At 38.9% G+C, this 20,962-nt stretch overlaps 1 protein-coding gene and 1 long non-coding RNA gene across 2 annotated transcripts in view; one reads left to right on the top strand and one right to left on the bottom strand.

Moving 5' to 3' along the window:
• GALNT18 (polypeptide N-acetylgalactosaminyltransferase 18) overlaps window positions 1-14,202 on the top strand; it is a 126,112-nt gene extending 111,910 nt beyond the window's left edge. Inside the window, exon 11 of the mRNA XM_027904314.1 lies at window positions 13,714-14,202. Within this exon, the coding sequence (XP_027760115.1) occupies window positions 13,714-13,860 (147 nt within the window). The 3' untranslated portion in view covers window positions 13,861-14,202. The remainder of the gene's footprint in view (window positions 1-13,713) is intronic.
• On the bottom strand, window positions 26-6,122 carry LOC114068321. Its single transcript, XR_003573561.1, has 4 exons — window positions 5,820-6,122; window positions 4,430-4,509; window positions 2,625-2,721; window positions 26-651 (listed from the first exon to the last, which is right to left on the bottom strand). It is a non-coding gene; the product is annotated as an uncharacterized LOC114068321 (long non-coding RNA).
• Window positions 14,203-20,962: the final 6,760 nt, after the last annotated feature.

The following is a 20,962-nucleotide window of genomic DNA, read 5'->3' as shown; positions in this document are numbered from 1 at the left end:
GATTTCTCAGGTTTAATGCTGATAGCAGGTCAGATGTCTGCCTTACAAGTGAAATTCGTCTCTATGTACCTCACCTGGGTGGCAGCAGGTCAGAGAGAAAGTACACTTACGTCATGTCAGGAGTCCTCCAGAGGCATAAGAAAGACAAAAGGAGGGTTTTTCTGTAATTACTCTTTATCTTGAAGTATTTTCATGTTTCCACTTAGTGGTATAGGCCTGTGACTCTCTTATGCTAGTCAGACTATCCACTATTTGCCGTTGTGAGAAACACTACAGGTGAACTCTGTGTAAAAAGAGGTATAAGAAAGGACATAAGGCTGACCTAAAGCCCTGAGATTAATCCTTTTAAGGCTGCTCCATGTTGAATTCTTTCTGGAACTGCATAAATCAATTCAGCTTCCAGTGTGGTTGCCACAGAAAGGTAGGAAAAGTGCATCTGTAGGGACAGACACCACAGCCTTCTTGGGAGCCTTCATGGGAGGGAGAGGATGTGCAGGGCCTACAATTAGCACTGTCCTCTTCCCACACCCACTGATAACATAGGTCTGTATGTTGTGGGAAACTGTGATTGTAGTTAGTGCTGCAGGTTTCCACAGCAGGTCTTCCAGTTGAGAAATGTTTGGAGGGGGCGGTTTGTGCTATCCTGAGAAACTGTAAACAAAATTTGTTGTTGACAGCTGTGGTGTCATTTCCTAAATATCATAGTAGGAACTGTTTTGGAAAGAAAAGCGAAGACAGACAAGCAAATTAACTACTGAGTTGTTACAGTATTCCACAGATAAATATGATGATTTAGATCTCAATTAAATAGATACGAGATAATAGAGCAATACTACTGCTAGCTAGCACCGTTACCCACAGTCACATCCCAGAAAAGTACAGGAATGCAGGATGCAGACTGCATGGCAGGATTAAACTGGTGGCCTGTGAAGCAAGGAGAGAATGTGTGTACCAATTTCATATGCCCCCTTGCTGAGCACACACAGTGCAGAAGCAGAGCCCAGTTCCCTCTAATGTCCACTCTAGTTGTTGTTAGCCAAGGACATCAGGGTACCAGAGGGAGTCATTTCAGTAGAGCTGTGTGTGTCTAAGGGAATAGTGGTCCCCATCAGCTTCATCAGATTCTTCCATTATGAGAGCCACAGGATAGAAAAACAGCATCATTAATTTATCAAGAATTTGGATTTATGCTTTATTTCTAACCCCAAAGGGTGCAAATACTCTCAGTATGTATTTGTAGCATAAGACACGCTGTACTGCTATACAGCTATATAATTAGGCAATGCTGTTTGCCTGGCAGCTCAGAACAGAAAGGGGTTGTGATCCTGTTAAAAGAAATACAGACTTTGATCCTGCAGGAGAAATACAAAGGAAAACAGAACCTAATTATTCAATTAAATGAACCAACAGACTAGGTTAAACCCCTGTATTTTTAGTGAGGCTATCTGATTTTTAAATAACCAGTGTTGCCAATTGTGAAGTTTTGAACTTCAGACCCAAAAGAGCATATCCACAAGCTTCAGGGGCCCCAGAGAAATAGTGGTGTATGGGTCCAGCAGCACTTTCTTCTATATTTAGATATTCTCTGCCCATTTTTGATCAAATATTACCCTAGCTTGCCTGTACTTTATATTTTAACTAATTGGATAACTGCACAAGGTGTTATCACTGAAGGAAAAGGAATCTGAACTATTGTTCTGCTTAGACATGAGAAAGTGATAGTTAATGTTTTAATATTAATTTTGCTTTAAATTTGTCCCTAATTCATGTGCAACTTAATATTCTTGTTGTATTTTAATATGAAAATATGAATTTAAAGAAACAGGTGTGCTAAAAATCTTCTTTTTTATTCTCCTTGAACTATGTTTTACTATAAGCCTATAAACTCTTTAGTCCCATTTAAGCAGAATGGAATTGTTGAGAAGTACAAAAATCTGAAAGCATTCTGTCTTTCTCCATTTTGAATACTTGACTTCAACTTAAACATGAAAATGTATAAGCAAAAAATGTGTACAAAAATAAGAAATACAAATATTACTATATAGTATTGTGTTTAACAACTAATGTTAAATTTGCTTGGCAATTATTGCTGTAGCTAGTAGTGATCAAAATTCCATTGTAGCAGTTTAGTCTTCTATTTGGAGTAATTTTCTAATAGCAAGTTTTAATCTTTGCAAATTAGGTGTAGAACTTGCCAGCTAGAAAGTTTGTGTGTGAATACAGCAGTAAAATGAGCTTTTAGTGGGTGCATCTCAAGTCTTTTCTAGCATATCACATTATGCAGTATTTACTCTCCTGAGGACTACATTTAAAATCCAAAGACACTTGTGCTGAATTAATTTAGAAGAAAGTTAACACATACCCATGTTTTTCCTTCAAAACAGATACCCTATTTGCATATTTTAGCATATAATTTTTAAATGCCAAATTTATTTACAGAGGAATTGTTTGTTCTAGTTCTGCATGATTTTTCCTAATTTCAGGTGTCCAGATAGGTTCCATCTAAAAATCACAGATGACAGCTGCTGCTGACAAGGTACTGCAAGGCATTGTAATATCAGGCATGTCAAGGAATGGCCAGATCCAGATTGTTTCCTACAACTTGTCTGATAGCCAGCACTTACCAAATGAAGTGGCTGAGTTTTGGGAGATTTGAGCTCTGTTCTTGGTCCCCTCTTTGCATTACTCCACCAGTCACTTCTTGGCTTCTGCATTCCTCAGCTCTGAGATGGATGGAAGGATTTTTACCTTTACCATGCAGCTTTTATTATTTTTAACTTCCCAGATGAAAACAAAACTCTGTCCTAATCAAGTCGGTAAAAGTTGCATCTTTAATTCCAGTGGAGACAAAACCAGTATCTATGTCAGTAAATTTTGGCTACCAAATAACCTCCTGCAGTCCAAGATGCAAAGATGAGAAAAATGTTCCCTATAAAGTCAAATAAATTAGGATGAAACGATGCATATGACAAGAAAAGAGGGTTTGTTTTTCAGTGAAATGATCAGGCCATTATGTCTGGTATCTTGAACCCAACAGCAAAGACAATATAACAGACAGAAAAATACATGATTTCCATTATTGTCTGAGTAAACTGTGAAAGGTTTGTGCTGCAGCAGCAAGGACATTCCTTTCCCAATATCAGTTATAATCAGCTTTGTGTGGTTACTGGGGAAAAGCCATTTTCAGTAACTAGACACTGTGATCAGAGTCCCAAAGAGCCCAACCTAAATTCCCATGTTAGAATATGCAGATCAATTGAAATACCAGTGCAGATTCATTTCCTAATTTCCTTGACTTGGCACTCAATTTATTTCTTGGTCTCTAGAGACTGGTTTAATCATAAGCATATAATGACAATGCAAGTAGTTCAGTTTCTGGGTTAAAATGAGTTAAGCCTCCTTCATACTGAGCATTTGTGTTAGAAAACCTAGATTAATTGTATACAACACACACACACAAAAGAAATAAAATTGTCACCTGGTATTTTTGTTTTCCAAAGGAATTATACCTCACAAACAAACAGGCATTCCCCTCATCTAAAACTCAAAAATCTTTGGGAATCTGTTATTATATCTGTGGAAAACAACATGGAAAAATATAAAAATCTTGGGTTTCCTGATTGTGCTGAAAGGAGTTTCTTCTTTGTCTGGCTGAAGATGAATAACTAGGTATCACCTATGCTAGGTTGGTGAATAACAATGGGAAGCTGTCTTCTTTGCATCAGTTTTCTATATATGCTACGTTAGAACAACATTTTCCTCCACAAGGAGAAAAAGAGAGTAAAGCAGGAAGGTGCTTTTAGGCATGAGTTTCAAGTGCATGATGTCAGTGTGTATAGTTTTATGCCCCTCACTATCAGCAAGACATCGAGGTGCTGCAGTATGTCCAGAGAAGGACAACAGGGCTGGTGAAGGGTCTGGAGCACAAGTGTGATGAGGGATGGCTGTGGGAGCTGGGGGTGTTGAGTCTGGAGGAACGGAGGCTGAGGGGACACCTTAGCACTCTACCTGAAAGGAGGTTGTAGCCAGGTGGGTATTGGTCTCTTTTCTCAGTGACAGGATGAGAGAAAATGGCCTCAAGCTGTGCCAGGGGAGGTTTAGATTGGCTATCAGAAAAAATTTCTTGACTAAAAGGGCTGAACTAAAAGCACTGAAACGGGCTGCCCACAGAAGTGGTGGAGTCACTGACCCTGAAGGTATTTAAAAGATGTGTAGATGTGGCATTTGGGGACACGGTTTGATTGTGGACTTGGCAGTGTTGAATTCACAGTTGGACTCAATAATCTAAAAGTTCTTTTTCACCCAAAACAATTTTGTGATTCTATATACCAAAATGGTGATTACTTCAAAACCAAACAAAAAGGCAAAACGTAGGAATATGCAATTTGCTGCATTACAGATCAGAAAATTAATTAACTGGATTAATTACCTCATCTAGAAGACTGCCTCAGGCAGTGGTCAGTGCTTGCTGTTTCATAGAAATGAGCTCTGTTCTGAGCCAGCAGTTCACTGTAGGACCAGAAGGAGGATTACTTTTTTGACCCCTGGTGTGCTCTCTTTGAGAAGATTGAGACTTGATTTGTCTGAATGATCATCTCAGCATGCCTACAAAGAGTTGTTTTATCAGCACTCTTAAAATTTACTCAGCCCATCAAAAACATCTCTTCAGTCACTGAACATTGATGCCTGTGACAATGAATTCAACAGGTTTCCTGTACTCTCATAAATCACAGCAATTTTGCAAGTTTCTAATCTAACAATTCTTTTTTCTTAAGAAAGTTTAACATTTTCTCACTGGTGTTCACAGGTATTCATACTTTTGATCACTAAAGTAAGGTCCCACTAATTTTCATTCACATCCTAAGCCAAGTCCTCTTTCTATTTCATGTTCATATATTTTGTAACTCTCCGCCATCTGAATATTCCATCACACTTCAAAGTATCTTTGTTGCCTTTCTCCATCTTCCACTTTAGACACCTTGAAGCAAGCCTAGATCAAGGCAGATAAATCAAGCTTGAGTTGTTTGCAGAAGTCATTTATATGTAATCTCAGAATAAAAGAGGAAGAAGGTAACTTTTCTGATCTTTTCGCAAAATGTATTTTTAAATTATGCAAATAAAGCCAACATCTCCAGCACTCCCATCTTTTTCGTACTTGTATCAAAATATTGTTTCATTACACAGACAGCTGCTGCATGGCCCAGTCTATGAAAAAAAATTATATAATAAAAAAATTTGTATTTTTAGTCAGAGCAAAATTATTCTGCAGAAAACAAAGCAATGACTTTGGATACTTTTCTATAGGCCAGGTCTCACTCAAGACACCAGAAATGTTCAGACACACAGGACTCCCCTCTATCCAACACTCCTGCTAGTACAAGAGGTACAAAATGTAGCAGTTCTTATTGTCGTGACCTTATATAATTTAGAAACATATCTTAAATTTAAATTTAGAACTTTAGAGTATCAAAGTTCAAGCTCTAAGTAGTCAGTCACTACTTACTATAGAGGGTTCTCTGAATGCTACCAGGTAGGACAGCAGGCAGAGGATGGAGAGACACTTGGGAACAGCATCCCATCTAGTAGTGAGGAGAAAAAAATAAAATCAGCAATATCAATCTGTGAATCATCTCTCACCAACATGCATTGCTGGTGCTCACTCTTTTATGAGTGTCAGTTCTCAAACAGGCGTGTAATGTATTTCTAAATGGCTTGTCGTGTTCACTGGTTACTCAGGACAGCAGCTGTGGTCAGAAAATACACACCATTATCAACTGCACAACAGAAAGCCAGTTTTTCCTTTTCTACAAAGGACTTACTAGGTAATCCTAGCTATCAGAAGATCAACATAATACCCTATCATCTGGATTTGCTGCCAAAACAAAACCAAACAATATGTTCAGCTGTAAATCCTACATTTAGCCATAATTGTCAGCGCTATGTATGGATAAAGGATTCCCTTTTTCATCTGCTTCCCGCTGTACCACACCCACACATACATCCCTGGGAACAGTGTTCAAAAATTCTTTTTAAAAATCATATTGTAAATATTTGTTTCTGCGGATGTTTTTCTAGCATGTCAGGAAAATTTCCTGGCCACTGCTGATACAGCAACAATTCATATTTAGCCAGGCTAGAAAGATTATTAGACATTTTTCAGAAATTAATGTATTCTACTCTAAAACTTCCTTCCATTTTCTTAGCTGAAAATGCATTTTTTTCTTCAGAAAATGGGGCTGAAACTATCATATCCTGAAGAGTTTCTTGATATTTCAGTGAAGCCTTGAATTTATTTCTTTTCAAGGTATTATTTTCTCAGTCTTGTTATTTACCATCTGTTATAAAGCTGTGATAAATTTTTATATATATGTGGAGAAATATTAGTGATAGTTATAAATCCATACATTTCATTTCTGATTTTAATGCCAAATGTCTGTAATTTTTTTCTATCGCAGTTACATTCTCTGTATGAAACTGCATTTCCTTTTCCCAAGTTTAGTTGCCTCTAATACTTAAATTAATGGTATTGTATGTTGCTACATCATGAAGATTTAACTATTACACCTTTAAAGGGCTGTGCTCAGAACATGTTCTTTGTCCATGTAGCCAATCTAGATTAAACAAAACAGAAAATGACTGCACAAACCACTAGCTACTAAAACCCAGTCTGGACATATAGATGAGGCTGCATCCTTTGATTTGTTGCAGCAGCAGTATAAAAAAATTGGTTGCAGCAATAGACAAATTCAGCATTTATGATTATCTAAAACCTGAGCACTCACTCAGTGTTCATCTTGGTAGTGGAATGAGACACAACAGTTCAATCATGGTTTAACTCTTGAATGATGTGTCCAATTCCAGTGTCAGAGGATGTTTTATAGTATTTATGCATTGGGTACGAGCAAGTGGTTGTAAGGCCAATGCTTGGGTGGCTTGACAACAGATTCTGAGTGTAGGAAGAGGGGAAAAAAAATTACTTTTTCCTTAAAAAAGGGTTTGGCTGATCCCTGTTATAACACCAGTTTACATTGCACATAGCGATTAGTTTTGGTTAGTATTGAAAAAAAGAAATTCATGTTTTTAAAATTGTCTGGTAGGCCTATCTACCTGTAAATAGGGATCTAAATAGCTGACAAACACCTTTTGAATATATAACCCTGGTCTATATAATACTTCGTGGACATGATAGCAGTTAGATGCACCTTATTTTCACAGTAGTCACCAAATATATTAGGAAGTAAGTGCCTTTGAGAAAGAGCAACAGCTAACAATATACTTCACAAAGAAATATTTCAATTTAAATAGTTAAATTAAATTGATGCAAGGTTTGAACAACAAGGGGTATGCTAGAGAGCCTGTTTTACTTCCAGCAAACCCGTTTGACAAAGTTGTGAGATTTATTATACTGCTTTAGATTTGAGAAGGAATTTATCAGTTACCTGTATATTATATATAACTATATCCTTCTTGCAACTATAAAGCAGAAAATTGAAGCCCAATAATATCATCCAATATTTCCAAGCAATTGGCAATACTGAAGATACATTCATTATTGTATGGGATGAATTATCCCCTCTTTCCTAAGAACGCTTCCTCACTGCATCAACATCAAAAATTATTTGTAAAATTCAAGCAATTTTCTTTAGGATTAAGTTTGGTGTAGTAACAATCACTGAAAATTTGCACCAATATTCGAGGGAAATGCATGGGAAGATCAAGTGTTCTGTTTGGAGTGGAGATTATCTATGTCTCATATACCTCACCATAATTCCTTGATTCAAATGTATCAAAGCAACTGTGAAGATTAGACTTTCTGCCTCAAAGGCAGAGTGAACATGTAAATATTTGAGGTCACTGATTGAGGTCCAAATAGAAAATTAATAGGCTAGTGAATGCAATGATCTATGTAGTATATGTGATATGAGACTGGATACACTCATTAACCTTGTAAGACCTTTTCCTGAAATATCATCCATGGTTAGGCGAGCTCATAAAAGCACTTTTTTTTTTTTTTCCCCTCTTTTAGGTAGAATAACATGAGCTTTAATGTGATGAGCAAAAAATAGGTTTAAACTCTGTAAGGAGAAGTGTATGCTTTAGAGTAACTTGTGAAAAATAGCTATCAGTCTGATTTTCAGTAATATATTCATTCAACATCCCTCAGTTTTACAAGTGATCAAACCCTGTCTTAACTTTCATGCTTATGAAGCCCTGATTCACTCTAAAGCAACAACCCCAACTCCCTGTTTTCCGTTTCTGTGTTGCTTTTTCTGGGAAATTTGGAATCCCAGTACAACAACTTGCAGCTCACAGGCCCCATCACACCTACCTAAATATTGCAGATTACATCCAGCAGATGTTCCGAGTCAAACAATGACTAAATTGACCAAGCCAGGTCGATTTTGAGAATTATTATTTCAGCTTTAATGGTGCCACATAGCCACATTCAAATCCTTCCTTTAAAATACCTAAACTATGTGAAGCAGCATCTCTCTTATTTTCCTGCCTAGTGCTTTTTAGTTCATATATCAAAACACAACCTTGGAAATCTAACTTCAGAGTAACAGAGAACAGCAAACTACCTGGTTCTTCCTGAAGAGAATTCTTATGGGAGAAAATTAGAGAGTAAATATAATGGGAAGTTTCTATTAAATACAGTCAGAAGTAAAACTACATTTTACACTGCAACAAATAAATGTCACCTGATTTAAAGGCCTGTCATTCTGCACAAAGGATAAGTAACCATATGGTGAGATTTTTTTTGCAAGTAAACACATAAGCTGTTCAGATATTTTTGGCTTTGTACATGTTTACAGAAGTTTCTTGGTGCATCTTTTTTCATGAAGTCAGAACATGGTTTGTTTTGAAGGCAGTTTATCCGAGGAGTGTAACATGCTTTGAAAGCCCAGGTGTGCAGCAGCAATAGCGTGGAAGGGCTGAAGTTCCAGCTTACATGGTGTGTATACCCTGTATGTATTTCTTTACAGAAAAACTGTATTTATCCCTGGTATTCAGAAAGAAAGCTGTACCAGTGCTCTGTCCCATGTGTAGCCCTCTGTAGAGGAGATGATAATAGAGAAAACTGTATGAGAGCCTTCAACTAAGCCTGGTTCTGCAAGGGCCAATATTCCAGAAAGGACCCATCCCACATTACCACCCTACAGAACAAATGCAGGAAGGGGGAGGTTTGGGAACTGTGTGTTCACCAACCCCCAATAAACCAAAACAAAAGCCATAGAACAGTTCAGCAAAAACTGTCAAATTACTTTGCACAGCTTATTAGCTCTAACCTAGAATATGTAAGGATATACTCGCAACATTCTGCTCTGTCTAAAAGCAAGTTGGTTTCCACATACAGAGTCCCATGGGAGTGTCTACCGGGCATGCTGGACCATCCTGTTACTGCAAGGGTTTGCAGGTACATCCTTAAATGCTGTATTATTGAATAAATTCCAGTGAAAGACTAGAAAGTGAAGCTCTTACATACAGTAGATATGCAGAGAGTACAATAACTCTAAAGGAAGTCAAAAGTATTGTCTTCCACTCTGTGTAACAGGATGTGTGATTTGAGATAGTGTTGACATTAAAAGTACACTTATGAAGCACTCAATCAGTTTTCTATGTGTCTGAGGCCACAGCAAGAGTTGAGAGCATTTGTGCTTCTCACAGAAGATGGGCTTTGCAAAGCAAATTAAAGCAAGTTTTCAGTTAAACTTGTTAGTGCTGACATGTTCAGTCTATTTTTTAGAAAATACTTGACCTGGATATTTATTTATCCTCTTGAGACTTCTACTGCCATTGAGCTGCCTCTCATCATCAGTGATCTTAATCCTAATTCTGTTCAACTGGGCAGAATTCCTCTTGAACTTGTTTCAGCCCACTGAATTACATTTTATGTCTCATGATTAAAGGCGTTACCCTAGGCTATCAATTTTTTGCCCTTAAATTGGAAAGCAGACATCTTACCTAGAATGGGGAAAATAAACCAGTTAGGCAACTCAGCTTTCACTTGGCCTGCAGAGTAGTAATACAATAAGCCATTTTGCCAAACACGTTTGCCAAACAAATAAACAAACAAACAAACAAACAAACAAAAAACAGATAGACTGCAGAAGCTGTTCAGGAATACTTTAATTTGGAGGCCAAGCCAGTCAGAGGCGCAAATGCAGCATTAGTTTTTGGTGCATCGGTCCTGCCTGCTCTCTTTTCTCAGTGGAATTATTCAGTTCATGCACTTTAATCCTTGCACAGCTCGCTAAGTCAGGCCTTGTGACATGTGCTAGGTGTGCTGTCATCAATCCAGAGGTAACACACCAATACCACTGTCCCAGGCTTGCATGAGGCACATGAAGGGGACCTGAACACAGTTAAGTAAACTAACTGCAGGAAATTCTAAAGTAAATACTATACAAACTTTACTCCCTGTTCTTCAGAGAAATACTTTCATTTATATGCCTACTGAAAGGAAACAAAGCTGTGTAGCCTGCACGGTCTCCAAGGGATGAAGTCATGGTTCTGAACAGGCCCCACATCTCTTAGGGCCTAAATTGTTCTAACAGGGCTTGAGCCTTTACGTTTGTCTTTTGTGGGAAAAAATCCCATCCTGCTAAAAGCATCTGTGCTCTGTACAACCCTCAGTTCCCACATATTAGCTGCTACTTAACTTTGGTGTCTCTTTTACATTCCATTCAGCAGCTCCAAGGTACTCAGCAGGGTGATTTTCAGTAGCCACTGCAGAGCGCTTTCCAGCACATCAAAAAGAGCTTCCTTGGTTTTTTATCTTCTGAGTCACTTGTTTCTGTTAAATAGAGGGCAGATTTCACATGAGGGCACATCAGAAAAAGAGGTGTGCGGGGAGCTTTTCGTGTGCTTTTTCCCATTTCTTGCTTGGTTTGGTTTTCCTTAAGAGTAGTTTACACTTCGTTTATTTAGCTGCCTGTATTAAAGCGTTTCACATGAATACATTTAGTGTAACACCTCCGTCTGCTCTACAAGACTTAGAAAAAAAAAAACAAAAACATTGTCTCTTCTGTGACCTCCTCCTTCATCTAACTCCAAATCCGGGAGGCATTTGGGCCCATTCAAGTGAAAGAACCCTCCACCACCTAAAGAAATGGGAATTAAGCAGGAAAATTCCCACTCAGCGTGGCAATATTTATGCCTTAGTGCTGTACCTTCCTCTACCTAGCAGAGTTCTAAGTGACCCAGACCCCATGCACCGTCCCTGGGGAGAAAAAATAGGCACCACAGAATGGGATTCACAAAGTGCAGCCAAGAAACGAGGTGTTGGCTCCAGCTCAGCTGCTGAAGCTAAACTTGAGTACCCCAGCTCATTCCTGTTCATAAGCATAAGAACTGTTCTCAAGGTGGACACCTCAGAGTTCTTTTCACAGAGTTGGAATGAGAAGAGAAACACGTTTTAGCTGTAATGCCTTACAAACATGGAGAGAATTAACTCTGTTTCTCCCCTTATGCTGGTAAGTTAGCAATGCCAGGCAAAGCCTGAAAATACCATACACAGATTCATATCCTAAGTTTAAAAGTCAGGCAAGTAATAGACCTCAACTAGTGTCCCATAATGGGTTAGTTTTCTGACAAGACAAAAAGTGGGACAACTTTCTTAAGCTCCCAGTGCAAGATCTGAGCTGAGGGTGTCTCGGACAATGAAACTGGGATGAGAGACAACTCATAAATGAAAGGCTCAAGACTAGTTAACATAACTTAGAGCAACACGAGCACCTCCAGCATCAGCTGAAAACACAAACACTTGGGTTTGGGTTTTGGCAGAAACACTTGTAAACTGTAATTCCCAGTTTCCAGTTTAAACTCAGCTGGCCCTGGGTGCCGTGCAACACTGAGCCTGTGCAGTGAAAAAACCATACTCACCAGCTTTCATTAATGACAGAAACATGGTGTCTTGCTAGAAGAAAACAGAACAATTTATTGTTGCAGTGAGAAAATATCTATTACCTTAGAGTTTTATATGTGAAGAACCTAGTTCAGATCTCATTAATGGGGGGGTGGGGGGTCAATCTCACTACAGTGAACTTTAGAAGGCCAAGGTAACCAGGAAGGTTGGGGGGCTGAGGAAGGGGGTGTAGGGTGCATGTCTAGGATAAGAGAACAAATAGCATATAATAAAGTTTTGACTAATTTTTCATCGTAGTTTCTTGAAATTTCTTGCATGCCTTGCAGTTTTATTGCTTTTGGATAGCTTAGAGTTTATGCTCCCACCAGACACCCAAATTTAACTACTGTTATTAATACGAATGTCAATAATGGTTATGCAGCAGTAGGAAAATACAGTTCACTCAGCATTTCCTTATGGAGGTATATTAAAATACCTCTGTATGCCTGTCTGTCTAGTAAAGTAATCAGTGAAAATTGTATCAAGACTGCACATAGGCCTACCATGAGGATTTACGGGAGCCTCATGTTTTTAATGTTTGTGGATTATTCTAGAAATGGTCTCACCCAAAGCTGTATTTAAAATGTGGAGCTTTCAAAACTAATTCTGTATTGCATTAGCCAGGCCCAAAAATTTTTTTAGAAGTCACTTGTTGGAGAAAGTACTTACTAAGCATTACTGGTAGGGGAGGAGGAGACCCCCAGTCTCCTTTCTGAATGAAGCAGATCCTGTACTGAATGGCATGAACTACCCTTGTCTGAGGAACCGCCTGCTCTAAAACAGCACACAGCCAATATATTTATGCCAATAGACTTGTGATTATAACAGCAATCTTTCCCAGTTATGACTTTATAATGCAAGAAGAAAATGATGAGGTGGTGTTTTTTGCATGGGGCTGAGGATTTTTATAGCAACTATTGTTTTCCCATTGTACAAGTAAGTAATTTAAATACATGCCATTCTTTGATTTGCAGATTAAGCCAGTAATTCTCTACTACACAGGTCCAAGACACTCTAGGGAAAGCCACTTTTAGACTTCTGTGCAATTACTCTGCTCAGTGTATCTTGGAAGAAACTTCCTAGATAATAATGCGTACAAGTTATCTATTACCTTTATTAGACAGGAGAGAGGATGAAAGAACCAACTAAAAACAGATTTAAAGGGGGGGGAAATGTAATCTACGTCACCTGCATGACAATTTAATTGTAATTGAGGTCTACAGTTAACTGCTGATAGTCCCAGTGATTTAAGACTTCATGCAACTCAGCAGTGAAGGCTGGGCTTTAACATAGAAGTATTAAGGTGAGAATTGAACAGACTCAATACTGAGGATTAGCAACAGAAGATTATAAAAGATGTTTCAGTATTCAAAGAATAAACAATTTTTTGCACGTTGTCCTTTATACAGGACACCCCTGGCCTCGTTTGCCTTTTTTCTGGTGTTCAGAAGTGCAGCAGAGCCACAAAGTCAGGGAACTGAAGCAAACAGGAAAGCTTTGGCTCGTGGTTAAAATGCATGGCTAGAAACGCAGCTCAATTCCAGAAATCCCATTTGCTGAAATGGAAGCCAGGCAATTGAGGCTATTCCCAACTGCATCAGAGATTAAACCAGCCTGTGACAAAGGAACTTTCATTCCAAATCAGAGCTAGTGCTTACCTTGTCTCTAACTGAAGCGTTTTTCACAGTAGCATTTGTAGATGGACACTGGGATGTTCTCTAATTTATATTACCACACAGTAGCAATGCAACAAGTTCACAATGTTTAATCCAAACACTTCTTTTTTTTTCCCCCCATCTTTAAAGGGAGGCCCTATCCAGAACCGAAAATCCAAGCGCTGCCTGGAATTGCAGGAAAACAATGAAAACGAATTTGGATTTCAACTGGTCCTTCAGAAATGCACCGGACAGCGCTGGTCTATAACAAATGTCCTGAGAAGCTTGTCATCATAGCAGACTAAATTTTGTACCCATTTCTTTTGCTACTGTGTAGCAAATATTGCATTGTCGCCTGCTGTACTGTATTCCTCTCGCTCCCCATCCCCCCCAGTTCCTTCTCTCCTCTTTTTTGTCTCTTTGATTTTATTTGGTGAGTGTGTGGGAATTGGGTTTGGGGGTTGAAAATAAGGCATTTTTATTTCACAATGATGTTTTCACGGCATTTATAGAGACGTTGAATGACAGGTGACAGGTAGGCTATCCTAAAATATTTTACAACTGTAAATAGGAAACAAATGGAGAATATTTATAACTCAAACTTTTATTGAATAAAAAAGTCCAAACACTATTGCTGTCTAGCTGTCTCCATGGAAATCATTTGGAAGTTAAGTGCTGGTTTCATTGTTTTCATTAACCCAAGCCTGATCTCGACAAGTTGTTGCAGAGCAACAGTATTTTCCAGACATTTATGATAAAAAGTCCTACCTGCACACTAGTCGCTACAGGGAGGGAGGATTTTTTCCATTTTCTCTCCCTGGAGATCTGCCTAGGCCACTGTATCTACTAGTGTGCAAATATGGGGAGGGAGGTGTGATGCGTGAAGGTGTATAATATGCACCCACGTACATTTTCTCTCCTGTACCACTAAATAAAACCCCAGAGAGAACCTCAGGGCTCAAGTCACACAGAGAAGAGAATTCATTAAAAAGAAGGGGGAAAAGCTACATTAGAAAAGCAGCAGCTACTATAAGAAAAATAAAAAATAAACCCTGACATTTCTCAGTGGGTTGGCCTCCATTTCAATGACTGAACTTTCTTTCCAATTCTTTGTCATTCTTACAATTCCTTTTTTTTTGTTCCTTGGCTACTGCAGACTTGGATAAAATGGCTCCATCCAAGTGCAAAAGGTATGAATTCACTTTACCTTCCTCCCTGCCTTGAAGGAGGTGTGAATGCAATGCCATATCATTTCATCTCAGCTAAGACTGAGGTGAGGAGAAAAAGAAACAGTTTGATGAGGTAAACCAGGACATCGGGATTACTGGCATCTATTTCCAGCTGCCTTTATTTGTATGTAAATTCCTTCTCTTTTATTACTCTGTTTCTTCTGTTTATTCTCTTTTTTTGTTACCTTAAGAAACAGTCCCAACCTCTTCTGGAGCTGGTTGTGCGCCAAACTCTTTTGCAGACTGGCTTCACCTTCAGGATGAGCAGTATTGTTTCTTATGACTGCTTAATAAGGCATGTGGCACGTTAATTTTAGGTGTTCAAGCTTCTGCTGTATATAGTTACCATTCATCTGCTTCTCAGAGAAGAAAACACTGAGCCAACAACAGAACAGTCGCAGCCAATGGAGATGGGCTGAACACCTGCACTTTGACCAGCTTTGGAGGCCCCTCAGGCCTGTTTGAGTGAAAAACCTCTCATTAAAATTAGAACTCTGAAAGGGCATCAATAACCTGCCTGTCAGGGTACTGCAGCAAGACAAGGTAAAGCAGCTTTAATTTCACTCTGTAGAGAAAAGAAGAGATTGCTACTCGAGTGAGCCAAGCTCCCTGCATGCGAGTGCATGTGAACTGTCCTCGTGGGAGAGTGCTCAGTCCATGGGATGCAGAGCCATTTTGAGCCATCCCAAATTCAACCCCTGGCGAATTTGACTAATTTTTCACAGCCATTTCAGATGAATGAAGAGGAAACTACATGTTCAGACAGCGAAAAAGTATAGAACACATACAGAGTAGCATGAGATAAACTAACCTTCTTTTCAGCAAAGATACCAAGGCTGCAGTGCATGGAGATGCAGCCAAAAGATGAAAAACAAGTAGCATGGATCAAACCAGTCTCCTCTGGAGACCTATAGGCCTACTGCACTGGATGATTTTGTTTGTGAGCACTAGAGGGAGATACCTGGCAAAGACTTGACAAAAGTAAAAGGAAGGTGCTGAGCTCTGAACTGCTGTACTTCATAGCCTAAATGAATATACTATGTCCAGCATTTGCCCAGAGAAGATTGTAGTTATTCCCGATCACACTGCAGCAGCATGCTGATGTTCACTGCTAAGGGAAAAAGAAAACCAAAAATACCCACCCCATTTAAGTGAGCCACTTCACCTCTCCAAACCAGAAAATCTTAAAATGGTTTGGGTTGGAAGGGACCTTAAAGATCATCTAGTTCCAACCTCCTTCCACCAGACCAGGCTTCTCAAGCCTCATCCAGCCTGGCCTTGAACACTGCCAGGGATGGGGCATCTACAACTTTTCTAGATAGCCTGTTCCAGTACCTCACCACCCTCACAGTAAAGAATCTCTTCCGTGTATCTTATCTAAATTTCCCTTCTTTCCCAATTTTACCCATTGTTCCTTGTCCTAGCACCCATGTTTGGTGCTATCCAGCCCTACCTCCCCACTACACACCAGCTCCAAGGCTGCTGCTCCCCTTGATTCCCAAGGGGCCTGCACCAAGGAACACCTTTCTTCAACAACATTACAGGGAATCCCTCAGTGATAACTGTGGGTTTAAATTTGATCACACTGCAATTCTAGTAACTACACAAGAACTACCAAAATAAACGTGGGGGATAGCAGGGTGGGGAGAGAGGGTGGTAGAACCCATTAATCTGGACTTGAAACATCACTTTATGCTACAGCAATTCAGCATGATAGAAAATATATGCATGAAAATATGCTTTTCCCCTTGTTTCATATCATGGAGCAAACAGTTTTATGTGATCACTTATAGAAGAAGGTAAAGGGATTTAAATCTGTGGGTCAGCCTACTAAAATGGTACAGTAGAAATTATGAGTGTACATAAGAGCACCATCATGGTGCACTCTCTGAGACCTAAGATCTCTGAACAGACTTTCTCTGACACGCCTCCTAGAGAGAAAAAACCAGAACAGCACAAGCAGAACTGAAGGACATGGCCACATTTCACTAAACAATCCTAGTCATGAACTGCCTTATCACCACTTTCCTTTTCAGCTACACAGCAATTACATAGATCTAGGAGCACTGCCTCGCACTATAAAACCACAAATAATCAAAAATACAAAGTGAAAAATAAAACTCATCTTCACTTTCTGGAAAAATTACAGTGTATCAGTTGCCTCAAATGATCAAAGACATTTCCAAATATTCCTTAACAAGAGTTGTTTGTATTTTTAATTGTTTTAAAGAAGAAAAGCTAGCACTTAAGGGTAAAAAAAGAACACTATTCCAGAAGTCATGTACCTCCTCAGTTGAGTATGGTCAGAGATGAAGATGACCAGAAAGATCCAGTCAGCTCTTTCGTCCCTTCTTCTGAGATCTACTCCCAATGTATTTTGATCAGATTTTCTTGCCAAGTAACAATTGTATATCTACTAGCTGATAATGATATCCTGGCAACTAAACTAAAGTATCAAGACCATACCAGCTAGAACTCTGACAGGATATTTCAGGACTGTCCTGACCTGCCTGCACTTCGCAGGCTTGCTAATGTCTGTTGGAAGTGGCTGTGAGAATAGGGCTTAGCACTGTCCCCTTTTGCTATGGAAGAGGTGGCTTTTTTTGCTTTCATCTTTCTGAAAAACCAAAATTTAATCCTCCAGTATCAGGCCTCAATTGTACTACACTGTGTGCCTTTTCTAAAAAGAAGTTAATCAGTTAACACCCATCACTGAGTGTTTCTATATATGTTAATCAAGAGGCAGTTGCAAAAGTGATAATTAGGCAAGAAGTTGTCACATGCCATTCTATACTGGGTAGCACTGAATACTCAGTTGGAGATACAGACAAAGGGAAGCACTGAGATTTCAAGATCATACATCAATAGAATGTACCACAGCTTTGCTTACAGACCTAAATTATGTATATTTGTGTGTATATATACCTCTACACCACCAAATATATACAAACTTAAATGTGAAACATAAGTATGCATCTACACACTCAAACTGTTTACTGGCCAACAACAACAAAAAAAGAAAAATCACATTACAGTGCACTTCATCCAACCATGGTCCTAAAGACATGCAGACAAGACACAAAAATGAAAGGTTTGTATCACAATTATGTCACTGTGCTACTCAGAACACCTTCAGCACCACATGTGTTTTTAGTGCTGATAAAAAAAGCAGAACATAACACCATACTATTTCAACATTTGTTCAAGCAAATGTTAAAAGTTTTCCACAATAACTTCTCAAAACCAGAATATAAAATAATTATGCTAATACAGAGGCTCAGGAGGCAATTAGTAAGGCTTTTATCTAATGGTGTGTTCTCCACTGATTTGCAGTAGTATTGCTTAAATTTCCCCCCTGCTACACACCTTGCTTTGAAAATGCTTAAAAGTGCAGAACATGATTCTCAGGACTGTCATTCACAGCTATATTCTAAAACAGCAAAGCAATATATTTTTGTTTACTGACTAACATTAGCTTTGCACTGTCAGGTAGAAGTGACTATTTTACCTGAATTCAGTCTTGTTATGCAGAGTCTCAGAAGGGGATCTTCATGACAAACCGCTTGGAAACTTCTTTTAAACACCACAGAAACATACTTTTCATCATAATATATGTGAAGTAGCCTCATTTGAGGTGTATATATAATAGGACAGAATTTTCCAATTACAAGAATATATTTTCATCTTGCAATATGAAAGCAACAAATATATATTAGTTGCAAAGGGTCAGAGGGAAATGCAATTTTCATTAAGCTTTTAAAAGGAAAGAGACTGAATATTTTAAGGAAACTGAATCACAGCTTAGAAGGTGGTGACTGCTCAGATCTAAAAGAAAGTATTAAAAGGTTAAGTCGATCCTTTAAACTCTGCTGACATCCTTGGTCAGTAGTCAGTGTAGGTGGTAGAGGTTTTCTATAACCAATAGTACACAGGTAAAATACTGACTTTCTTACTCCTAGAAAACTGCAAAAATTGTTCCTCTTCTGCCAGCTGAACTTAAGCACGCAATAACCATAATCCAGAGCCATCCAGCAATCTCTTGCTCACTCCTTATCCACAAAAGGGGAGTCACATTGTCCAGCCAAATCCAGGAGAGTGAATCCAGTCCCCAAACCTCAAGCACAGCACAGAGCAACCTGGCTGCAGAGGTTTGCCACCTCTCAGCTAGGTCAGAAAATTCAAAACAACTCACAAGAGGTTACATTCTTATCTTCAGCCTCTGTTAATAAGAGGCTTCTGTGCATCTTTCTTTTTTTATTTACCATTATTTTATAATTTTCTATATTCTCCTAGATTTTGTTCAGTTACATAGCAAAACGTACATTTTATTGCTTGAATTCCAAATGCTCTGGAAATGCTCACAATTAAAGAGGAGATAGCAAAAATACATCCCAAACGTGTCTACAGACCGTCTTGAATAATCAGTGACAAATCACAAACTGAAATCCTGACACTTCCCACAGGCTGAAGATCATAGAGCAGTTCTTACTCAAATCCAGAACCAAACACTAGTACGAAAATCCTGCAATGCCGTGCAACCTGCTTGTGCTGAAAGAACATCAGTTTGTGCTTAACAGTTATTTTTATTAAAACACTGAAGAACAAGGAGATTAAAGTCTGTTCAAAATTATAGCCCACTCAAAGCCAAACATTAGAGCCCACAATGCACTTTGCTTTCTCCCCCACTATGCCCAAGAAGCCATCATGTTCATGAGGGAGTGTTTTAAGTTCTCTGGTTTGTTCATGACATAATTTTTGAGTTCTTTATAACTGGAAATAGCTTCTCACATTCTCATTCAAGAGATGTTGTTACTGTAAAATGAGCAAGGAGGTTTGCTTACAATCCAGAGGTTACTTTTGCCTTCTACACCATTCCAGAAAATGGATTTAATGAGTGCCAATTTGTGTGAAACTTTGCATTTGGCTCCTGAAGTCATAGACCACTCTCTAGTTCTTTGATCCATCAGAAAAGTTTGATTAGTACACAAAAGTTTAATTGGCATATGATGAACACATAGTCAATGTTATATCATCTTTATAAAAAGTGGTATAATGTGCTGGATGTCTCTTTGAAGTGATCTGGAACTTTTTGTCCAAGTAAAGACAGAGTGTAAGACTTGGAAGTCAGAGAGCAAACCAGAACTCTTTTCTGCTATCACAAATGTCCCTTGTTGCTCAAGGCTGAAGAAACAAAGCACAGTTGTAGACACTGATGAGTTAGCATTTACCCTAGCAGAGAGGCAGTCTTCCAGTGAGAATGAAGGTGCAGAAAAACAGTATGAAAGAGGAAGAAAAGATGGATCAGACAGCTTAGAGTGTCTTAAAGGTAGGCAATCTGATTTCATGGCGTCTGCTGATATTCATAAAAGCTGCTGCTGCTATTTTATAACTTATGGATCTTCCATCCTTCCTCCACTCATCAAATGCTGAATTCCTGATGCTAAACCTAGAAATACAGATGCTGACCCTAGTTGTTTTCTACATTGCACCTTATAGATGCCCAGTGTTTAACTCAGAAACAACACCTGTATTACCCTTGCTTTTAAAAACTGAGGAGAAACCCCTCTGGTGTCCTCCGTGCCAACAGCTGCCTGTGAAACAACAATGGTTTATACAACATCTTTTTGACCTCTCCAGGTGCTTTACTGTTAGAGTAATAACCACTGCAAAAACAGTGTTAAAAACCAAACCAAACCAAAACAAAAAAAAACAACCAAAAAAACCCCACTGAAAACTATAAAAGGAAACAATCATCTGAAACTTAAAAAAAAAGGGAAGAAATATGTCTAAGATTTGGCTTGAAGCCAAACAAGCCCACACAAGTTTGCAGGCAAACTGCATATAAACCTAGTTTCACAACTGCAAGGTATTGCACTTGAGGGACTACCCACAGAGGTAATACAAACTTTGCTGCAGAGTATTCTTGTATTACCCATTAAGCACACGGGCAACAGTTTCTGTCTGACTCCTGTCAGGTATTTGGATAGGATCCCTAGACACTCAATAAACGACACACATCACACTTCCCTGGGAGCAGCACATGGAGATTTGGCTACCAAGGCTGACACGTGAAAGCAGCTGGCTATACTTGCAGCCAGGCCTTCTGGGTACTAAGAGCTTTGGAAAGAGTGTTCTGATCATCTGTCTGTCTGGGCAATCTGTCTGCATTT

Source organism: Empidonax traillii, unplaced genomic scaffold (assembly GCF_003031625.1).
Source record: "Empidonax traillii isolate 1590-97213 ecotype Southwest subspecies unplaced genomic scaffold, ASM303162v1 scaffold1039:size287584, whole genome shotgun sequence".
Classification (NCBI taxonomy): domain Eukaryota; kingdom Metazoa; phylum Chordata; class Aves; order Passeriformes; family Tyrannidae; genus Empidonax; species Empidonax traillii.
This window is presented reverse-complemented; position numbering and strand designations above follow the sequence as displayed.